The 19,873-nt window shown below is 39.1% G+C and overlaps 1 protein-coding gene across 1 annotated transcript; it reads right to left on the bottom strand.

Annotated features, from left to right (window-relative positions):
- Positions 1-2,354: 2,354 nt before the first annotated feature.
- maea (macrophage erythroblast attacher, E3 ubiquitin ligase) lies at positions 2,355-18,667 on the bottom strand. Its single transcript, XM_076292609.1, has 9 exons — positions 18,563-18,667; positions 14,477-14,659; positions 10,740-10,943; positions 10,471-10,593; positions 10,232-10,308; positions 10,043-10,151; positions 9,659-9,792; positions 9,039-9,234; positions 2,355-5,156 (listed from the first exon to the last, which is right to left on the bottom strand). Exons 1-9 carry the CDS (start codon positions 18,629-18,631, stop codon positions 5,061-5,063), a joined length of 1,191 nt encoding a protein of 396 aa, XP_076148724.1. The 5' UTR covers positions 18,632-18,667; the 3' UTR covers positions 2,355-5,060.
- Between the last annotated feature and the right edge of the window lie 1,206 nt (positions 18,668-19,873).

Genomic DNA, 19,873 nt, shown 5'->3' with positions numbered 1-19,873 from the left:
CCTTAACCATGTAAGGAGGAGATCCTCTCATCCTGGTACTCCCAGTACTTTTCCACTCACCCCACTCCTCTGACAGTTGGTCTAGCCCCCTTGGGGATCAATAAAGTATCTATCTATCTATCTATATATCTATCTAGCCTACACAAGATACAATGACCTCACACTGCTCACAGCAAATGCAGTGGCATTAAGACTTATGACACTCATGACTACATTCTTCTAAAACATGAAAACCCATGCAATAGTATAAACCTTTATGAAATCCATGATTACATCCCTTCACATCCTGAAAACCCACCATAATACCTAGTAGAATCCTAGGTAATATCAGTCCGCTGCTGCTGTTGCTTATATGCCTACTACCAACTTCAGGGAACAAAGTATAACTATTGCAATGCGATGCAAGGGTAGTTTTTATTTCTAACACTATTCTATCAACATAGACATTTACATCGATTGTCTGGCGTTATAATTTAAGTTGAAGGAAATAGCTCAAGATGACAATGTTTATCAGATGTTTGACCGAAATGGTTTGGATTTAATCTAAAACTTCTGCTATTCAGCTTGTCCAAATGAACTACAATGGTGTTATTGATGTACTGAATGTTATGTAATAGTACTTTGTTTTTTACTCCAATATCATTTATGAACTGAAACAGTTCAGAGAGGCTACTACAATATTAAAATACGATGTGGAGGGTTTTAAACTGTTTTTATACAGAAAATAAAGCTTGTTTTGCTTTAATAAATGTCTTAATCTTTTTTAATGTCAATTCAGATAGTTGATTCTATGCCTCAGCCACCTATAGCCTCATGACCTTTAACCTCTACCTGTGACCCCATGATCTTTAATGCCTTTAGGCTTAATTAACTGTGTTGGGTTTAATGAGGATCCTTCAATCTGCTTGAGCGGTATAAAACAAACATTGCATGTGAAGTATGACCACGTGACCTTGACCTTTGACCCCACTAATTTCATCAAGAACTTATGGTGAGTAAGTACACCAAGTTTGGTAAAGATCCTTTTACCAGTATGGGAGATATCAGCTAATATCTATATGTGATAATATACGATTTTGGCCCAATAATCATTATACCATGGTCCATTCAAAGCTGTATATCTTTTTTTCTGGTACAAATCTGCGCTGTAGGCACCTGAAATTCTTAATCTACATGAAATTACGATTCGATTAATACCAAATATCCTTTTGCTGTATTTACTTCCACCTTCAACCCTAATTCGCTCAGACTACTGGGGACAAATTACTTCCTCATTCTGTCAGTTGTGCACGACAGTGAGAAGTGTGAAGTCTCCAGCTGATCAGGCTCTTCTGCTTTACAATAGTGCTGTGGAGTGGATGACATTCATTGTACAAGATGCTGATCAGTTTATTCAGGGTCCTTTTGTCTGATATTGAAGTGATGCACTCCAGTTCGGCTCCCACGACAGAGCCAGCTTTCCTTACCAGCCTATCTAGTCGCCCAGCATCCTTCTTCTTTGTGCTTCCTCCCCAGCATAGAAGAGGACGCTGGCAACAACAGACTGGTAAAACATCCTGAGGAGCTTACTGCAGACATTGAAGGACCGCAGCCTCCTCAGGAGTGTGTGTTGTCTACCACAAGCATTCACTCTGCAATGCACTCATAAAAACCCTGATAACAACAGTTAATAAAATAAAGAGTCCTAAAACAAGCTATTATCATTAGTAGTAAATAATTAATGCACTTCAAACAGGTCCGTTATGTAGTCTTAAGGCGGCCGGAACAAATTACCTCCTGAACCTCAGTCCTGCAGCTCATGGAGAGGAGTCGGTCACTGCGGCTGCTTTGCTGGGCCACCACAGTGTCATGCAGCGGGTGGATCCTGTTACTGAGGATGGACTTCATCATGCTCCTCATTCTTTCATCCACCAAATCTCCTACAGAGTCCACCCTCCTCCCCAACACTGACACATAAAAACTACAGCTTTTGCTGCCCATTTTTCATAAATTATAGTAAAAGACTTCTTCTATGCCACCAAAACGCTTATTTTTCCTGACATGTGTGGCATATAAAACAATACTGATTAAAAAGCATGTGCAGTTCTATCCTACCACACAACAAAATTGACACTTTTGTAGGTACAGTATAGTGGGTGTTAGATTACTTGGTGGAGAAGAAGAGTTAGAACACATTGAAGGTAACCAGCTTGACTTTGGTACTGCTGCTATAAACATTGTCCATGTTTCAGAATTGATAGTCACAAGCCTATACAGTTCTGCTACCTTATGTTTATGTCTCTCTCAACTGAGGCTTGGATACACCCCATGCAGTTTACAAAGTTTCAATAAGTAATGAAGCACACTTTTAAGTCTTATTTTATTTAACAAACCTTTATTAGCAAATTAATTTCTTTTTACACCCTAACAGTAAAAACATGCTTGATATTACCATACTACTGTTGCAAATATTTACATTTCAGTGGTAAACTTTTAGACCTTAGGCATGTTCTGAAAATTACCCAAGTGTCATACTAATGTGACTTGCTAAGTCGTGTGAGATGTGTGAAAGATCCTGGGGGGGAAAAAAAGTTTACCAGTCTTGATTTTTAAAATCAGTTTTATCAATGCTTTTACAGAAGGTATTGAGATAAGAAAAAAGTCTCCCTTTTATCAGTATTAAAGCAACACGATGAAAGTTGATATATATGCCAAGACAGTACCCAGTCAGTCAAAAACAGCTAAAATGGTCATGATCCTACCCTATCAACAATGTTACACAGTCCATTATCAAGAGTTCCGGGCGCACATGGGCAAAGTCAGAGATTTAATTCTTCGGATTATAAATCAGTGTAGCAGATTAAGTTTGAAGCCGTTACTTTAAGGTAAAATAACTGCATTGTGTTGCTTCAATGAGTTTATGACATCTTTAAGAAAATGTCCTGTTTTACTAAATCATGAATTCAGAAAAAGGTTTTTTTTTCTCCAGTTAATGCTTCATGTCCCCATACTTATATAAGCAGAACACACAGACAAATCTCTAAAGTAACCCTAGCATTGGACTGCCATGATTCTTGAGGTGATGACACATGGGGCAACGTTACGGGCAACATAACCGGTTTCATGTGTTCTGATTGGATGACCATGACAATCAGCCCACTGATGATTAAAGTACTCCCGGGAAAGAAAGAAAAAAAGATTCCCAAACAATAATTCTCAGTAACATTGCAACATTGTCTTGTGTGTCATTGGCTTTAGACTATAGGGAGGGAAAGTGAAAACCAGCGCCCCGAGTGGTTGCATTCCTATCGAAGAGCAGCTCCAATGTTAAGTCCCATAGACCTACCGTAAAACTTCAAATACCGTAATAGCCCGGGCTTTTATTTTCCCAAATCGCCAAATGGCACCGGCTAGTAGCCTATTTGAGACAGGCGTCTATACGAGACAGGCCTTTAATTCCCTTCACACAAAACTTTTCCTCTGCAAAGACGGGAAATATTATCAAATTAATTATTTCAAACACACTGAATGCCTAACCATATGACTAGGCTATCCGATGATGATGTTCAAAGACCCAAATAGCGGGGAGAGCCGAAACAGATTAAACACGTTTTAATCAAAGGTAATTTACAAAGAGATCGTACCACACTGAAAGCTAATATTTTGTCATTAGCAACCTACCTCTGTCCTCTGTCAAATACAGTTGCATTTTCAGCCCTGACCACAACCGTTCAGGAATTATTTATGCAAAAGTGGGACGTGCGTAATGTTTTACTCTCGGAACGAATGGAACAGCATGAGAGAGAATGAAACATACACATGGGATGAATTGAACAATGTCGGAGTCAGACATAGCATAGCCTACGCATAGTTCATATTGAAAAAAAGATTAAACAATTTGGAACTTATTACAAAAATATGTTAAGCCAGTCAAGCAAATTGCCATTTTGATCAGTTCAAGTTTGACCACTTGAAGCAATAAAGGTGACCCCAGTGCATAGCATATGGAAGGCATTCAATTAAGTTCCCAATGTGCACCAAGATATATTTTTTCTAAAAACAAAATCCCATCCACTCTGCTAAACTCTAGGAACACAACCAGTAGGCCTAGGTGGCAATAAGAATACTTTCCCTCCCTATATGAATATGTATTGAGCATATCACTGCAATAAATTGAAACCAAACCTTAAATGTGTACGAATTTAATTAGTTTAATTAGTTTAAATATAGAAACCTGTGGCAAATATCCCCCAAATACACACCCCTCGCCCAGGGTCAGCTATGAGAAGTTTTTTTTTTTTTTTTTCACTGTTCAAAATCAGTATAAAATGTGACTACCCTGAGATTTGATTACATAAGAATGTTCAACGCATGGTGTACATGTTTCACAAAAGCTAGCTTACTATTGTTAACATAGATTTCTGCAGAAGCAACTTCCCAAGACAGTTTTATATAACTGGGACACAATTTAAGATGTTCTGTTTTGTTCTTCTTCAAAGCCAGTTTTTAAGGATTGTGCTGTCTGACAAGAATGGCAAAGGAAATCACAAGAACCCAAATGGTAGTCACACTGTTTTTTGTTTAAATACTAAGAAATCCAACAGATTTATGCTCAAAAAATCTCACACAGAGGTGAATACAAGGTACCAAACAGTCCATTTAGTACACCTCATAATAACTCTTGTGGTGTCACTGTTCCTTATTGAGTATTTTCCTACTAAATAAAAACTGTCTAACAGTTCTGGTGTTCTGATTTGAATCCCTGTTTCCAACACCACACTTAGGAAATGAATGCAAGATTATTCAAGAGCAAGTATTTTAACCAAACTGCTGTCCATTCCAACATTAAGACCCCCCCCCACCCCCCACCCCGAACACACACACACACACGCACGCACACACACACGCACACACACGCACACCCACAAACCCACCCTATCCCACCCCCATTAAGTCTGGGCAACATGGCATGGGAGCAAATAGTTTCTTGGATTCAGTCACAACTGAATGGTTTCATTTTGAAGCCCTTGACTGGGATTACATCAGATGCTCCTAAGATTCATATGTCCAGACAAATCCCACTACATAATATACACCTTTTCAGCTTGAGAGAAGTTGAAGACCTCTTTGGTTCTGGGACAAACCACCTTGTCATCTTGGCGAATGGATAGAAGTGACTGGGAAAAACAAAAAAGACTGGGTCTATGAAACATGTACAACTGAATTAACAAATACAAATAGAATGAAAGCCTTCAGTACAGAGCTGCAATATTTTCTTCAGTAATTATCTTAAATTACACAGGGTATCTGGTGTATGCTTTCTGAACATTAGAATAACAGTTAGCAAGAATAATAATAAATGTATCAATTTACACTTAAAGTAAAATTTAAACCAAGTCATAATAGTGATCACAATAACAACAACTACTTTCAAGGTACGTCAATGTAAAGTAGTTAAACCAACTTATCAGACAGATGATTTTAAAAATGTGAATAATTAAATGCTTCTCGAATGCATCAAGGTTATTTCTATAACTGACAGCACTAGGTAGATCATTCCACCAAGGTACTACAAATGAAAAAAAAGGCCTTGACTGATCTCTTGGTACTTAGGGAAGGCAGAGATGCTCATCAGAAGACTATAGTGGTCAAGAGGAGGAGTAGAGCCGAATCATATTACACAACAGTTAGGTCCGGTCAAACTATTTATTCATTTTTGATTCGATGAGAGGCATTCCATGTGTCATTCAAAGCGAGAGAGCAGCGATTTCATAACATGCTTTGCAACAAGAAACACCAAGGCTAAGGTTAGAACTATTTTTGTGGGTGGAAGATGAACGAACAAGAATAAAAAAAAAAACAGAAAACACAATTTTGCATCTTAAAACTAAATTAGCTGGTAATGGAACTGTTGTATAAAAGCAATATTAGTTGTAATTATAGCCGTGGTGATATCCTTTACCAACACTACTCCCACTCTTGTCATATTGCTTCAGTATTTAAATAAAATGATGTAGATCCAGAGCTAATCCTGTAGGCAAGAGAGAGTGATATAAATTTAATTCCTATTAGCAACAGGTCAATGAAGAGTGACAGGTAGAGGAGTTATGCGTGTTCTTTTGCTGATTTGCTAAGACCAAATGCACCTCTACATTCTGAATTGTCCTGAACGGTTCAGGTGCCTGCACAGTAAAAAACCCATATCTATGGTCTACTCAGGGGTGACCAAATTTTTCCCAGAATTTTGCCGTGGGCCAAAAATCAGCATTCATGTTATGTCATTTTACATTCAAATGAAATGCTTCATATTGTCAGTCTGCAACTCTGTCTCAAACAGTGCTCCATAGTGACCCTGGCTACTCACTCGTGTCATGGGCCTTTTGATCTCTGCTGACAGGAAATCTACAGTGCCCTACCTATTGCCCTTTGTAAAGCTGTGGTGAGATAATGAACTGTAGCTAACAATTAAAAAGCCGTCGGGACAGAAATTGAAACAAGGCGGAGTTCCGCAGTCCCCAAATTGGTCTAGTTTAATAATAACCTGGGTTAAGGTCAAATGTAAAATATTTGAACTACCGACAATGTTAACGCATGTAGTAACGCAATGTGAAGACAGTCCTTCATTTGACTGTAAATCCGCTGGTCTCACTTATATCTCTCCATTGCATAGGCTACACACTTAAATGAGTCACATAAAACAACAAAGAAAACGCAAAGAAATTCTCAGATCCACTCTTTATTGTGATTGCAAGATTCTAATTTAAACGTCCCATATTATACTTATTTTTCAACAAGTCAAAATAGGTTTTATGCAACCCATAGGTCTGTCACTGAAGCTGTTTGCATAACTTCCCCTCAAATTACACATTATCAGCAGCTCCATTCTTGCCAGTTTCAGTCCCTTTCAAAATAGGCTGTCTCTGGGGCCTGTTGCCTTAAATACAAATGAGCGGTTGTTGGCCATGTCCCACTCCGGAACTGATTCCATGTTTACGTCAATGGGCAGCATGGTCTTAACGGTACTGTCTATGGGGAATACGAGTCCATGTTGGTGACACGGTGATGGAGAATTCTCCACCAGAAAGTCTTTGACTGCCAGAGATAAAATGTAATTTGTTATGCAGGAATAATAATAAAGAATGTGTGACAAACGTCACTGACGGGTCCGTTTGAATTTTCGGCCAAATTTTACAGCCGCGGGGATATCGCTTACCAACCCCGCTCCCACTCATGTCATACCTAAATTTCCCAACTATTAGCCGCGGCTTATACATTGCTTTTGCAAAATTTCTTCAGTTAATACACGGGAGCAGTTAATATGGTATTAATATGGTTTTGTTTCTTGTAAGACGGGTGTCACTTGCACTCAAGCCTTTTCGGTGCTCACAGTCCAGGACCAAAGGGTCAGAGAAACTGGCTGGGCCACTTCAAAGAGACTAAACCCAGGGATGACTGGAGCACTCAGAGAACTTTTTAACTTGTTTATTGTGGTGCACAATCGACTGACGTTTCGACGCACTGCGTCTTCCTCAGAGTCAAAAAGACTGTAAAAAGACTGTCAAAAAGACTCAAAAATGAACTGTCGCTTTTATTTTTAGGCTACGTTATTATGACATTCACGTTTTTCTCTAGGCGCAGACAGGTGTGTCCGAAATGTCGGCTGGAATAGTGATGGGAGTTGGCGAGCAGAAATGTTTTTGGATGTCACAGATGGGCTACGTGAAACTTTGAACATTGAAATTCTGTTAGAAAAAAACGTTGAGTAGCCTAGCCTAGTGATGGGCAAATGAAGCTTTGGTGAACCACTAAACCACAGCAGTGTGAAGCTAGCAACACTAATGAAAAAATCCAATATGGCTGCCACATGTAGATTTTTCAACATAAAAGTCCTTACCCAAACCAGTATATGTAACCAAAAATATTGGTTTGCTAAGGACTTTTATGTTGAAAAATGTATGTGTGGCGGCCATCTTTTTGCTTTTCAGCTAGTGTCGCTAGGTTCACACTGCTGTGGTTCAGTGGTTCACCAAAGCTTCATTCTCCCATCACTAGCCTAGCCTACATTAGTGCAGCTAGAAGCATATTTTTTTCCCAATGTCATTAACGTGAACAATATTAGACAGCTAACCTTATGTTGCATTTTGCACACGAAAACATTTAAAATCCCCTTTGTAATCCATTTACAGATATCCATTTTAAAACTGGACAGCTAGTGCTACCTCACTATAACCAGAGAATGTTTAATAACGGGCTCTGCTATAACAGGGGGGCGCGTTGTTTAAGGGGCCGACGTCGGGCCTGAGCCTATTACACAATTACCGTAAAGTAATTTGTAATTCTCTGGGAACAGCTGGGAAAGCGCACCATTCTCACAGCTGGGAAAGCGCACCATTCTCCCCATTTCAGGTTAGTTTACCATCAAAATAACTTTGAAGCTGCTATTATGAAGGATTTTTCTTTTTTTTAAACGGGTTATCAGTTATACCACTATCCGTGATCAACCCTTTACCAGGGCCAGCAAAGGCACACTGTGAGCGAGCATCGAACCTTACGAATATTGTAGCATGAACCGACTACAAGACTGAAATTACATGCCCAGAGAGATTCAGTCAGTCATCAACATGACACCAAAGTTAAATGCCATTTTAGTTAGGGTCACTGAAGATGAACTACCTGGATAGTGATATTTTGTGGGATAGTTGGATTGTCTGAGCTCACTCTCAGCTTTCTCAAGATTTAGCTGAAGGTGACAACCTACACTCCAAGGACAATGAAACGTATAGCTCTCTGGAGCTATAAAACGTAAAGTGCCTTTAAATATTTGCAGGGTTGGGTTAAAGGCTACAGGCTTGACAAGAACCACATTAATTTACATTAATTAACTATGCTGTGTTTTTTGTGTAGAGCCCAGTCAATCAGTCATTTCCCATCACAGAGCAAATAAAATGGATGACATAAGTGAGGTTTAGGGCAGAGTAATCTTGACAGCATATTGCAATATCAAACAACTATACAAAATAAAAACGAGTTTACAGCCCAGGTTTGGTCTGGTTACTCACATTGTACCCATATACATAGCCATTGGGCAGCATCATAGGTGGATTGTTCTCATTCATGACCTCGCCTGAAATTTTACAGACTAGCCGTGAGTTTGCGCAATGGGCCATAGGTAGTGGTTGAGCCAGTTTGTTTAGAGACTTGCTGCACACTGGGCAATCTGGGTTTTTGGAGGATCCATCTTCCTTATAGCATTGGCTAACAGCAACATGTCAAGGAAATCAGCATAAGAATCCTCTAACAATTCTCAAACACAGGCAACGGAGAAAGTAATGTATTTTTTTGCCAATGCTTTTTATCCAAAGCAACTTAAGTGGATATTTGTTTGTAAAGCAAAACTATTTCTCTATGGCACAGTGCCAGATTGTGTGAGGCTATTTTAGCAGTCATTCGTTTTAACAGCTGTTCAGTTAATCACATTCACAATCACATGCAAGCACACAGACACACACGACTAGAAATTACTTCCAGGACCAGTCATGCTGCCACACCTAAAATCAGAGTAGAATAGTCTAACCTAGGCAAAATAACAAAAATTGTGTCATATGTATTTTTGTGACTGTATATAAATATAAGACAATAAAAAGTGCCATGCTTTATAGCCCATACAACAAAAGGATACGGGGTTTTGATGGCAGAGAGTCCAGCCTGAAGTGTGATTGTGAACACAGAGTTGTTGCCCAGCTGGTGTAATCTGTAGTTATCATATCTAAACTGCTGAATTAGCATCTTCCAGCGAGCTGGATCCAAAAGATCCTAGGAGGAATGGAAAAAAAAATAAAAAAAAAATAAAAAAAAAGTCACAAACCAATTTAGTCGTGATGCAACCATTTGAAAGGATAATAAATATTTTCAAACTGAAAACCTATATGGACCTTATTTGAAAACGATCAAGTCATCAAGATGACTGAACGAGAAGGTCAGCCTCGTTAAAATGTAATCTTTTGGAACTAATACTAATAAATCTTGCCTATGTCAAACATACTTTACATTAATTGTAGATTACCTTATAGGGGGAAATGTGTGTGTCGGAGGGAAAGGCAAGCATGCCCATCACCTGCCGTACTTCATCTAACTGCCCACCTTCAGCTTGGCTGAAATGCTTCCGTGCATGTCTAAAGCAAGAAACGTAAGATCATGAGCTATGGTGTCAGATAAGAAACCCCTTGCCAGATCATCTGCCAAAGTATCTTACCTGACAGCATCCATGCGTTTGTTTTGTCGGATTAGTTCGATAAACTCCTGAATCCTCAAACTGAACTCCAAGCAGCTCTACAATAATAGTTTCATATGAAGTTTCAGCAGATACAACCAAATCACATCATATATCAAATTAATGAAATTCTCATTCCCGGCATTTGTCTAAATGTTTCAATACATTTTTTGTCATGTCATGTCACTGCATATATTGCCTTGGTAGTTATTCCAACATACTTTCATCTTGCGAAGCCGTGACTTGTTATCATGGCACCATGCTAAACAAGTGCCTGTTTCCTGTCGTTCCAGAGACTCCTCAACTTCCTTTGCTGTGAGAAACATTTCAATGTTGACCAAATCCTGTAACATGTCAACAGAAAAAGTCTTACATGAAGGCATCACTGATCTAAAACGCTACAGGTAAAAATTAATCATATTTTAAATGATGTACTATGGAGGTGTGTTAAATGTATACCAATATCAGACAGGGTGAATAAAAATTGTACCTCGATACCACTTTGCCGTGCAAGCTTCACAGCTGTGTTGTAGTAGCCACAGCGTAAAAGGTGTTCTACCATCATGCGGTCCATACGCTTTTTCTTCCACACGTTAACTCCAGCTGACTGGTCACTGCTGTGCTCCTTCAGGTGCTCAATCCGCCGTTTACACAGTTTAGCACTCTCATCCTCTGCTTGGATGGACTCAGCAGCCTAACAGAATAACACATGGTATTGTGGGATCTAGTAAGGGCATGCTTGCTTACAATGCTCACAATACTCTGCCTTCAACAATTGTTGGCAAGAGAAGGTTGTAATTTGACATACGTCTCAACCGATTCTGGGGTGGGTGGGTGGTGCCTCTGCACTCAATTGGATAGACCCAGAGCCATATAAAGGTAGAGTTGTGACAACTCCATTGACGCTAATGTTCCATTTTTTCCCAACAATGGTAGCTAATGGAAGCCTCAAATAGTTCCCGGAAGTTAACAATTAATAATAGCAGCAGTGCAGTTACAGCAGTATAGACTGTTTGTAGCCAACATTTCAGACTCAGATTTACATTCCTTTGCCTCATCCGAATAATAATAATAATAATAATAACAGTAATAGTAGTAAAGTAATAGTAGGCTATCAATAGCCTAATTATAATAATAAACGATTTATGTATCGACTATGACTTTTCTGCTGCTCAGTCTTTATCAGTTCCTCATCAAATAAATTAAAAGAGGCTAAGCCCAATAAATGTGCCACACGTAATAGCCGAATATAAGATAACCCTTGCCTATCCCATATCAATTAGGCAGCACTACACCACCACGAACAAGCTGTCATTAAGTTTTTGCGTTTAGTAGGCCTACAACTTTTATGACGTGACGTTTCTTGGGCATTTAGCTTCACCATCACGTCAAGTTGTAACATATGCGCAATGCTCATCTAGGCTATGGATTTAAGTGGCTTAAAGGCAGCAAAAGTGGGATATAGTGCAACTGCTTCCCCAAAACAATTCCTCCATAACTGTGTATTTAATCGTTTGATATGTGGATAACTTTCAGTGGACTAAACAAAAGGTAAAGATTTTGTTATCACAAGGCTAGCTGGCTTGTTATATGGCGAAGAACCAACTTTGTTTGCAGCAGTGAAGCTGAGTTTGTTGTTAACATTGTTGGTAACTGTCAGGGAATTTAACCCCAACATATAGATACAAGAACCACAACACGTAGTATGGCTGCCCACAAACTCTGGTACCAAGAGGAGAGCCTGCTAATGTAAGGAAGAATTCCTCACAACATCAGTCTCTGACTCTGCAGCCCAAAAGCTGTGTCTTTTATTGTACAGATGCACACAGAAAATAGGAAGCAAGACATAGCGACTTTATTGTGACATACTCTTCTCACCCACACACACACACAGACAGGGTGCAGTTCCTGTCTGTCTGGGTGCACACTTAACTTGTACTCTCTGTTCTTAGAACTCAGCACAACAACATTTAACTTGAACTCTCTGTTCTTAGAACTCAGCAGAACAATATTTCTGAAACGTAAACATTTCTTCAGTTAGGATCAGTAGCCTACTGTTTTTTTTATGTTGCATTCATTTTCATTGGCAAAAGCTAGCCTAATATATAATATAAAATGAGAACCTATATAGATTTGAGGGAGCTGCAGCTGTTAGCATCAGCACGGTCATATTAACACAGCAGGCACTAGCCCAGTGAAGGATCGTGTAAACCCCATCCCCAGAAACCAGTTTCAAACCAAGCTTGCGCTGATGATGCATGATCACTGATCAAATTGCTATTTTCTGACAGGATGAGCACAACCATGCAGGTTGTCTGAATCTCAAGCTCTTTAGCCTAGCATCTTAATGCTGTATTCACAGCATGGTAAATGACAAACGGTGACAAAATGCTGTTGTTTATGAGATCATAGCCTGGTTATTTATCAAGGACTATATATTACGTTTTATATGTTATTATTATCACTCGCATCGCATTACCATGGGGTTACTGTGTAGGTAATGCTACGGTTAACTTAACATGCCCACCATTACACTGGAGAGATGTTAGAAAACTTTTAAGCTACTTAAGGTAGTTCGCTCATTATTTCAGATCAGTGAAGAACTACCAGAGAAAACGTTGGGGAGAAAACTAAAACAAGTTAATGTTAGACTTAGACTAGCTGTGTTACAGTTTCTCGTTGCAAAATTAAAATCTCTATGTGCTTTTGTAGGCTACACGCAGTCTCAAAAACACTGTTTACAGCTCTTGAGTCATGTACTAGGTCATTTTTTTTATAACGATAATTTAGATAGGCCTAGGCTACACTTATGGGGTGGGTGCTAAAGAATGTGGTTTTCTAAAGAATCTCCCGTCTTGGTTTTGTACAGAAATTAATATTAAGTGACACATACGTAAAAGGGAGAAAAAAGCTTCCGATATTTAGCAGGCTACGGTCTGGAATTTAATTTAATAGCCTATTGTTGTAATGGTAGGATAACTACACAGTTTACACAATAATTACACTGTGTTATAAATATTGTATATCAATGCATTTATTGTCTGTCAATTACCCAACATTGTGGCTCTGTCTCATTGAACAGTAGCTTATTTAATGCATTCTAATCCATTGTCAATCACTTCCGGGAACTTTTTGAAGTTTACATGAACCACGTGACCGTAACGAATTTTGAACACCCATTGTCGCAACTCTACCTTTATATGGCTCTGGATAGACCTAACCAATCAGAGCAACGAAAAAGCTTACGTGAGCTGTAGGAAGAACATCCGAACCATCCATCTTCTCCACAAATGCCTTAACATTGTTTTCTAAAGTTATTGCGCTGTCAATATCTTGTACAACACCCAACAGCGAAATCTAAGACAACGAAATATGTAGCAGGGTAGGGTATTCGGAAAAACGTATATTTCCCCTCCTTTTAAAAAAACAAATAATTCCGTTTACACAGATGATAAAAACATGCTATACACAGCTGGGGAAGGGTGTTGCAAATCCCTCGAGAAAACAGGTAGCCAACCAGAGATTTTAAACAAAGGAGGGAACAACATCACAATGCAAACATGCTGTTTTCCCTTGATGAAAGTGAAACCGGATTTTTCCCACATAGCCTATCCACTTTGGCCAAAGTTTTCAGAAATAGTACTTTTCAGTGATAAAACCTCCATTTTCGTGTAAATGAAAGGCCAAACCTCATGGAAATAATATGCATTTTTCACAGCGTTTTTGTTGCAAACAAAATCAACCTAAGCATGCTCAGGTGACCTGATAGACAAGGCACTGTTGCTCATCTGTCCGATCTGTCCATCATCGCATAAAGCCCGCCCTGACAATTTGAATTGTCCAATCAGCTCTGGTTCGAGCATAGTTGCTTCACAACGGAGCAATGCCAGACCAAACTTCCCGACCTCAAATGTTGTGGGCGGGGCTAAGTTCGGCTAGCACCCAGGCTACATAGATAACAGATAATGAGATATGAATAATTTTGTTCTTAACTGTACATTTCCGTGCTATTATATTTTAGTGGTTAAATGAGCGGAGTGGGTTATGAAGTATGTAACACCCGTTTGAGTAGAGCCTGGGTGTATGAAACAGTGCATATTGTATTTCTGAATATTATAACACTCAGACCAGCAATGAACAGACCTATGTTACAAAACATCGATATGTACGAATGTAATAACAAAATTGGGTACAATCATAGAGTTGCAACCGACACACAATACATACCTTCCGTTTGAGAGCACTCAACTTCTCCACCACGCCATCGAGGAGTGATACCACAGAGTCAACGACAGGAAAGTTGCTGAGGGTTTTCTCCAGTTCAGCTACCACCATGGTCACGTGGCTGGTCTCCCGATCAATATTTTTCTGGGCTGCTCGGAAACGCTTATTCAAAGTCTCATATGGTACCTGTAAATAAATATAGCATGCAATTTAAATATTTAGTTTTAAGTTTCCCTTCACTCCAGGAATTTTACAAACTGTAGAGAGCAAAATACAAACTGAAAAATCTTAAAATGAGTGATGCACGGATATTGAAATTCTGGGCCAATACCGATATTTAAAATTTCACTTTGGCCGATAACAATATTTTTGTGATACAACCTTTGCTGGCAAAAAAGTATTCAAAATACATTTCAAATTTTTTTCAACAAGAAAATTAAAAGAGAGAGCAGGGCTTAAAATTCATTTTTCAAAATGGGGGGAATTCCCCCCTTAGGTTCTTCATGTAGGGGGAATTTACACAATTTGGGGGGGAGGGGGGCGTCATCAGTAATATTATATATACTGTAGTAGTGTGATCATTCACACCAGTGGCCTTCCTAGATTCTGCTTGACTCTCTCCACACACACACGGAAAATGATGGCTTGTGTCATATTCTATTTCATATATTTTTGAAATTCATATTAAGTGTATTTAGTTAATAATGTATAGTATTTTATAATCTGCATAGTTACTAGCTAAAGATATTTAGTAATTTGAATACTTCATATTGATTTTTAAACTATTCCACTTATTATTATTACGCTGGATGAGACCACCTTCCTACTAAGACAAGATGACTCTGACCACGACAATCGGGGGAGACCAGGAACACCACACAATGCCGTGGCCTACTGGTTAGCGCTTCGGACTTGTAACCGGAGGGTTGCCGGTTCAAACCCCGACCAGTAGGAACGGCTGAAGTTCCCTTGAGCAAGGCACTTAACCCATCACTGCTCCCCGAGCACCGCTGTAGCAGGCAGCTCACTGCGCCGGGATTAGTGTGTGCTTCACCTCACTGTGTTCTCTGAGTGCTGAGTGTGTTTCACTAATTCACGGATTGGGATAAATGCAGGGATCAAAAGAGTATACTTATACTATCAGGGGAGACCACACGGCCAGGTCATAAATATTAGAAAGAGTGACTGACCACCGTGCTGAGGAGGGAGTTCCATCTCCGCCACGGGCCGGGCCGGGCCAAGCGGAGTGGGTGATAGGGCGAGTCGCACTTGCAAGAGGGCATGTCCTTGCCAGAGTGCCGAATATGTCGGTGATAGCGACACAGACTAACCGACCAAAAGGAGGAGGAATTATGGAGCCCGACAGCAGCAGAAAAGTGGTTTTGTGAACAGAAAAACTATATTCATCTTACACAAGTCCTTTGACCCAGAAATGTAAATGTCAGAAGAGTGACAGGCTCAAACAGCGCATATTTCATAAAAGACGCTATATCTCCATTTCTAGGAAAAAAACCAGGGATTTTGATGAAGACTAGTCACTGTTTAGCTTGGGATTTCTCAGGAACAGAGGCATGTAAAAATGAAGCCTGAGAATGAGGCACTGAGAGCTTAAAGTCTCACCTTTCAAACGAGCCATAGTATGTGTCCATAGCTATAACATAGAATACGCTGTGGCTCTACAAAAATCGTCAACAATGATCTAGATTGCTGGCACTCTGGGCCAAAGCTTTCGAAAACAGCACGGCATTCAAAGTGTTAAGGTGGTACAGTCTTGAGATTGGTCAATAAACTTGCATTAAACTGCTTCACTTCAACAATCACGAAACACCATTAACTTTACATTTATGTTGTTTAAAAGCATAGATGAGGAGACCAGATAGTAACATGATGCAATTCATAGCATAGTTAGGAGCACAAGGGTCCGTTTTCCAAAAACATAGTTGTTAACTATGATGCATCTTCCGTGGTAGCGTCACTGCCAAATGTGAGTCGACCGTATTTGAGTCACACGTAAATGATACAGAAATGCAGTGTTGATATTCTGTCACATTTTAGTAAGGGCTAACAAATAGGCTATGTGATAAAAAACATGATATGATCTATAACTATGATTTTGGGAAACAGAGCCCAGCACATCAGCATGTGATTTGTGTGGGATAGTTGTGGGACTGCATTGGACAAATTTCACTTCTCATAGTTCAAATATTCTGATTGTAAGCCTCAAGTCAATGCCCTGTGAGTGGTACACCTTGATATTTCTTAGGCTTTATGGCAGAGTAATGTAACCATAATGAATTGTTAAACATTGGTTCTCTGGTTCTCCCTACCCTAAGTTTAACCTTACCACTGCAAAAGCTTGTGGAACATTAGCAACAGTAAACACAACCACTTTGAGTTGGAAAGGTCTGTCTCCATTTTAGTATCAAAACGTCATTAGCTTAATTTACTGATGGGTAAAGAGGCCAATCAGGGCATACAAAACTTTTAGAACGCCTACTGCTGGATCACACAGCAAAATTATAACACACTGTCTAATGCACATATAATGATGCATTTTCTCATTATATTTAAACAAATGTTTAATATGTAGATAGATAGATAGATAGATAGATGCTTTATTGATCCCCAGGGGAAATTCAAGAAATATGTGTTATATGCCCACATAATATGTTATATATATATATATATATATATATATATACATACATACATATATACATACATACATACATTATATATATATATATATATATATATATATATATATATATATATATATATATATATATATATATATGTGTGTGTGTGTGTGTGTTAAGTCACAACCCTAGATGTTGGTCTAATGTAAAAATGGTGGTTTGATTCACTACAAATGGTCTGGTATGCATATGGCCTTACTTTTTTGTTGTTGTTTTTGACAGCGTATGTGGCATAATCTATATATATATAGTATACGTATATATACTCTTTTGATCCCGTTAGGGAAATTTGCCTATTGCTTTTGACATTTGAGAATACGCTTCTTTGCAGTATCCAATACCGTGTTCTTTTTGTTGATGAGGTTGAGTATTTTTTTACCAATCCTATAGCCTATAAAATGATAAAGAAATACACAGACTTTCCTGTCTGCCAGTTAGAATCAGCTAGGTTCAAAATCACAAGAGCGTTTAGATGATATTTTGGACAATGGAGAGCAATGGAGAGCAAACAAGTTAACTTTAGTTCCATTTTACCGACATTTTTACCAACAATCGATGACAGTGATGGTTATGTTAACATATCTCTTAGCATTTCCCCTCATTTTAAGTAGCCTACCATGTCCACCTGACCATGAAGCCGTGTTACACGATGGCATTGCTAATAATTGAATATTTTGATGTGTATTCCTATCTTACATCTTACATCTATCTTCACATCTTATACGTTAATGCATGTTGCTAATGTAACGTTATGCTACTTCACATCACAAACGTTAAGCTGAAAGTGAGGAACATCGATAACAGCTAAATAGCAAACAAACGACTGCTAACGCTTCATTTCTTAACATGAGCTAACGTTAGGATAGCTTACTTCACAAATGTAGCTGGTTGGTCAAAGGCATCACAGACAGACTAACGTTAGCTAACTTAGGTTACGCAAACATCGAAGACATTAACGTTAACATTAACGAGTACAATACAATAGTTCTAAATCAATAGCTTGAGTAACGATGATGTTAACGTTAACTTAGCAAGCAAGCGCACACAACGTTACACAGACGATAGCATTCTAGGTGACGTTGACTAGCTAAAGATGAGTGTTATTCTTATTATGACTTGCTTTCCATGCCATCATAATGAACGTTAAATATAGGTTACACTGACGATGGACAATTTTTCTGTAACGTTATTTAGCTAACGTTACAGTTTACCGTAGAATATGAATGTTAGGCAGCGAGCCAGCAAGCTAACGTTAACGTTGACATTATCAAACGCACAGCCAAACATTCTTGTGCAATCTTGGCACATGAATAAACCAACTAATGTTAAGTATACGTTAGCTCGTAAAACTATGATTGCTACTAAGTTATAGTGAAGCAGAAGAAGGGACCTTTAAAGTCGGATATTCTTGAACCTTCAGGGCCATGGAGAGCTGTGCAGCTGTCTCATTGACCGCCATCTTCGCCTGGATTAAAGGGAAAACGGAGTTCAGACAGTAGACTAGGCTGCAGTTACACCTATGTAGCAGTAGTGTGTAGCAGTAATACGTAGTAGTATGAAACGCGGATAGGCTCATATGGAAGGCCCATAGGGTCAAAAATATTTTTCAGGCGTAGGGTGTGTTCGAAACGGCTGCCTACTGCCTCCCTCCCTACATAGAGAGCTGTCTCATTAGACATGACTTTGGATTAAATGCATCTTTTAAAAATGAGCGTAGCACTCTAGAATCTTTGGTTAACACTACGGTATGACGTTAGCAAAGGCCTGACGTTAAACTAAATTAGCTTACGTAAACTAGCAGGCTAACGGTATAAATTAGTTTTACGGCCAGCAGATATATCAGACCAGACGCTATTAATGGTTACAACAATGGCATAATCAGATAGTAAATTGTTTATTTTTCATCTCTTATCTACAAATCTAAGCAAAATAAGGTCACACAAATGACATTTTAAACAGATTCAGCAGCCATTACCGATGTCATCCGCCATGTTTGTTTACCTTTCACAGCTGTTTCAGACGTTGCCGCAAGGGATTATGGGTAGGAGGGAGCATGAAGTGTGCATAGATGCTGCCTTCAAAAATGACCGTTATTTGGGAATTCTAAGATATCTTAAAAGGCAGCAGAATTTGTTTTTTCGGTTTCGAACCGCACTTGCTGCCTTGCTCCCCAGTTAGATATCTTAAAAGGCAGCAACTTTACCCGTTTGGAACACACCCGTAAACAACGTGTTGACAACGCTACAACTCCTAGACAATGCATGTAATATCACAACTAGAAATCTCAGATGTCTATTTCACATCATTCTGTGCCATTTCTCTACGAAACGTGATGTACTTAAAGGAATTATCCGGAGTAAAATGCACTTCAGATCGATTTCCGGATGATTGGGGGTACATACGTTGAGTTGACATCAAAATTATGTCATTCGGATGTGTTTTGAGAAAGTTCGATTGTACCGTTTTCAGTCACAACTCGTAGCCTGGAAGTGAGCGGGGCATTTCAATTGCGCCGCTACCTCTTCTACAGTTCCAAACAACAACACTTACGTGGTAGTGAGTAGAGGGTCCCTAAAGCCAAACCGAAGTATCCCGAGGTCTTTATGTGGTCGAATAGAGAGTCCAGAATGAATTTCATCAAGACCCTCTACTCACTACCACGTAAGTGTTATGTTGTTTGGAACTGTAGAAGAGGTATAAA

This window comes from Alosa pseudoharengus, unplaced genomic scaffold, assembly GCF_046254945.1.
Source record: "Alosa pseudoharengus isolate Yale_2024_CS ecotype anadromous, Long Island Sound unplaced genomic scaffold, YU_APseudo_1.1 YU_APseudo_1.1_scf_19, whole genome shotgun sequence".
Classification (NCBI taxonomy): Eukaryota; Metazoa; Chordata; class Actinopteri; order Clupeiformes; family Clupeidae; genus Alosa; species Alosa pseudoharengus.
Note: the sequence above shows the minus strand (reverse complement) of the source record. Positions and strands in the feature narration are given on the sequence as shown.

What these genes read in the sequence shown, in the direction of transcription:
- maea (XM_076292609.1), bottom strand. Translation starts at nt 18,631, where the DNA reads ATGGCGGTCAATGAGACAGCTGCACAGCTCTCCATGGCCCTGAAGGTT. An exon ending in AAGAATATCCGACTTTAAAG is followed by an intron (nt 14,660 to 18,562) that starts GTCCCTTCTTCT and finishes ATTTATTTACAG; the next exon opens with GTACCATATGAGACTTTGAA. An exon ending in CACGGCAAAGTGGTATCGAG is followed by an intron (nt 10,594 to 10,739) that starts GTACAATTTTTA and finishes GACATGTTACAG; the next exon opens with GATTTGGTCAACATTGAAAT.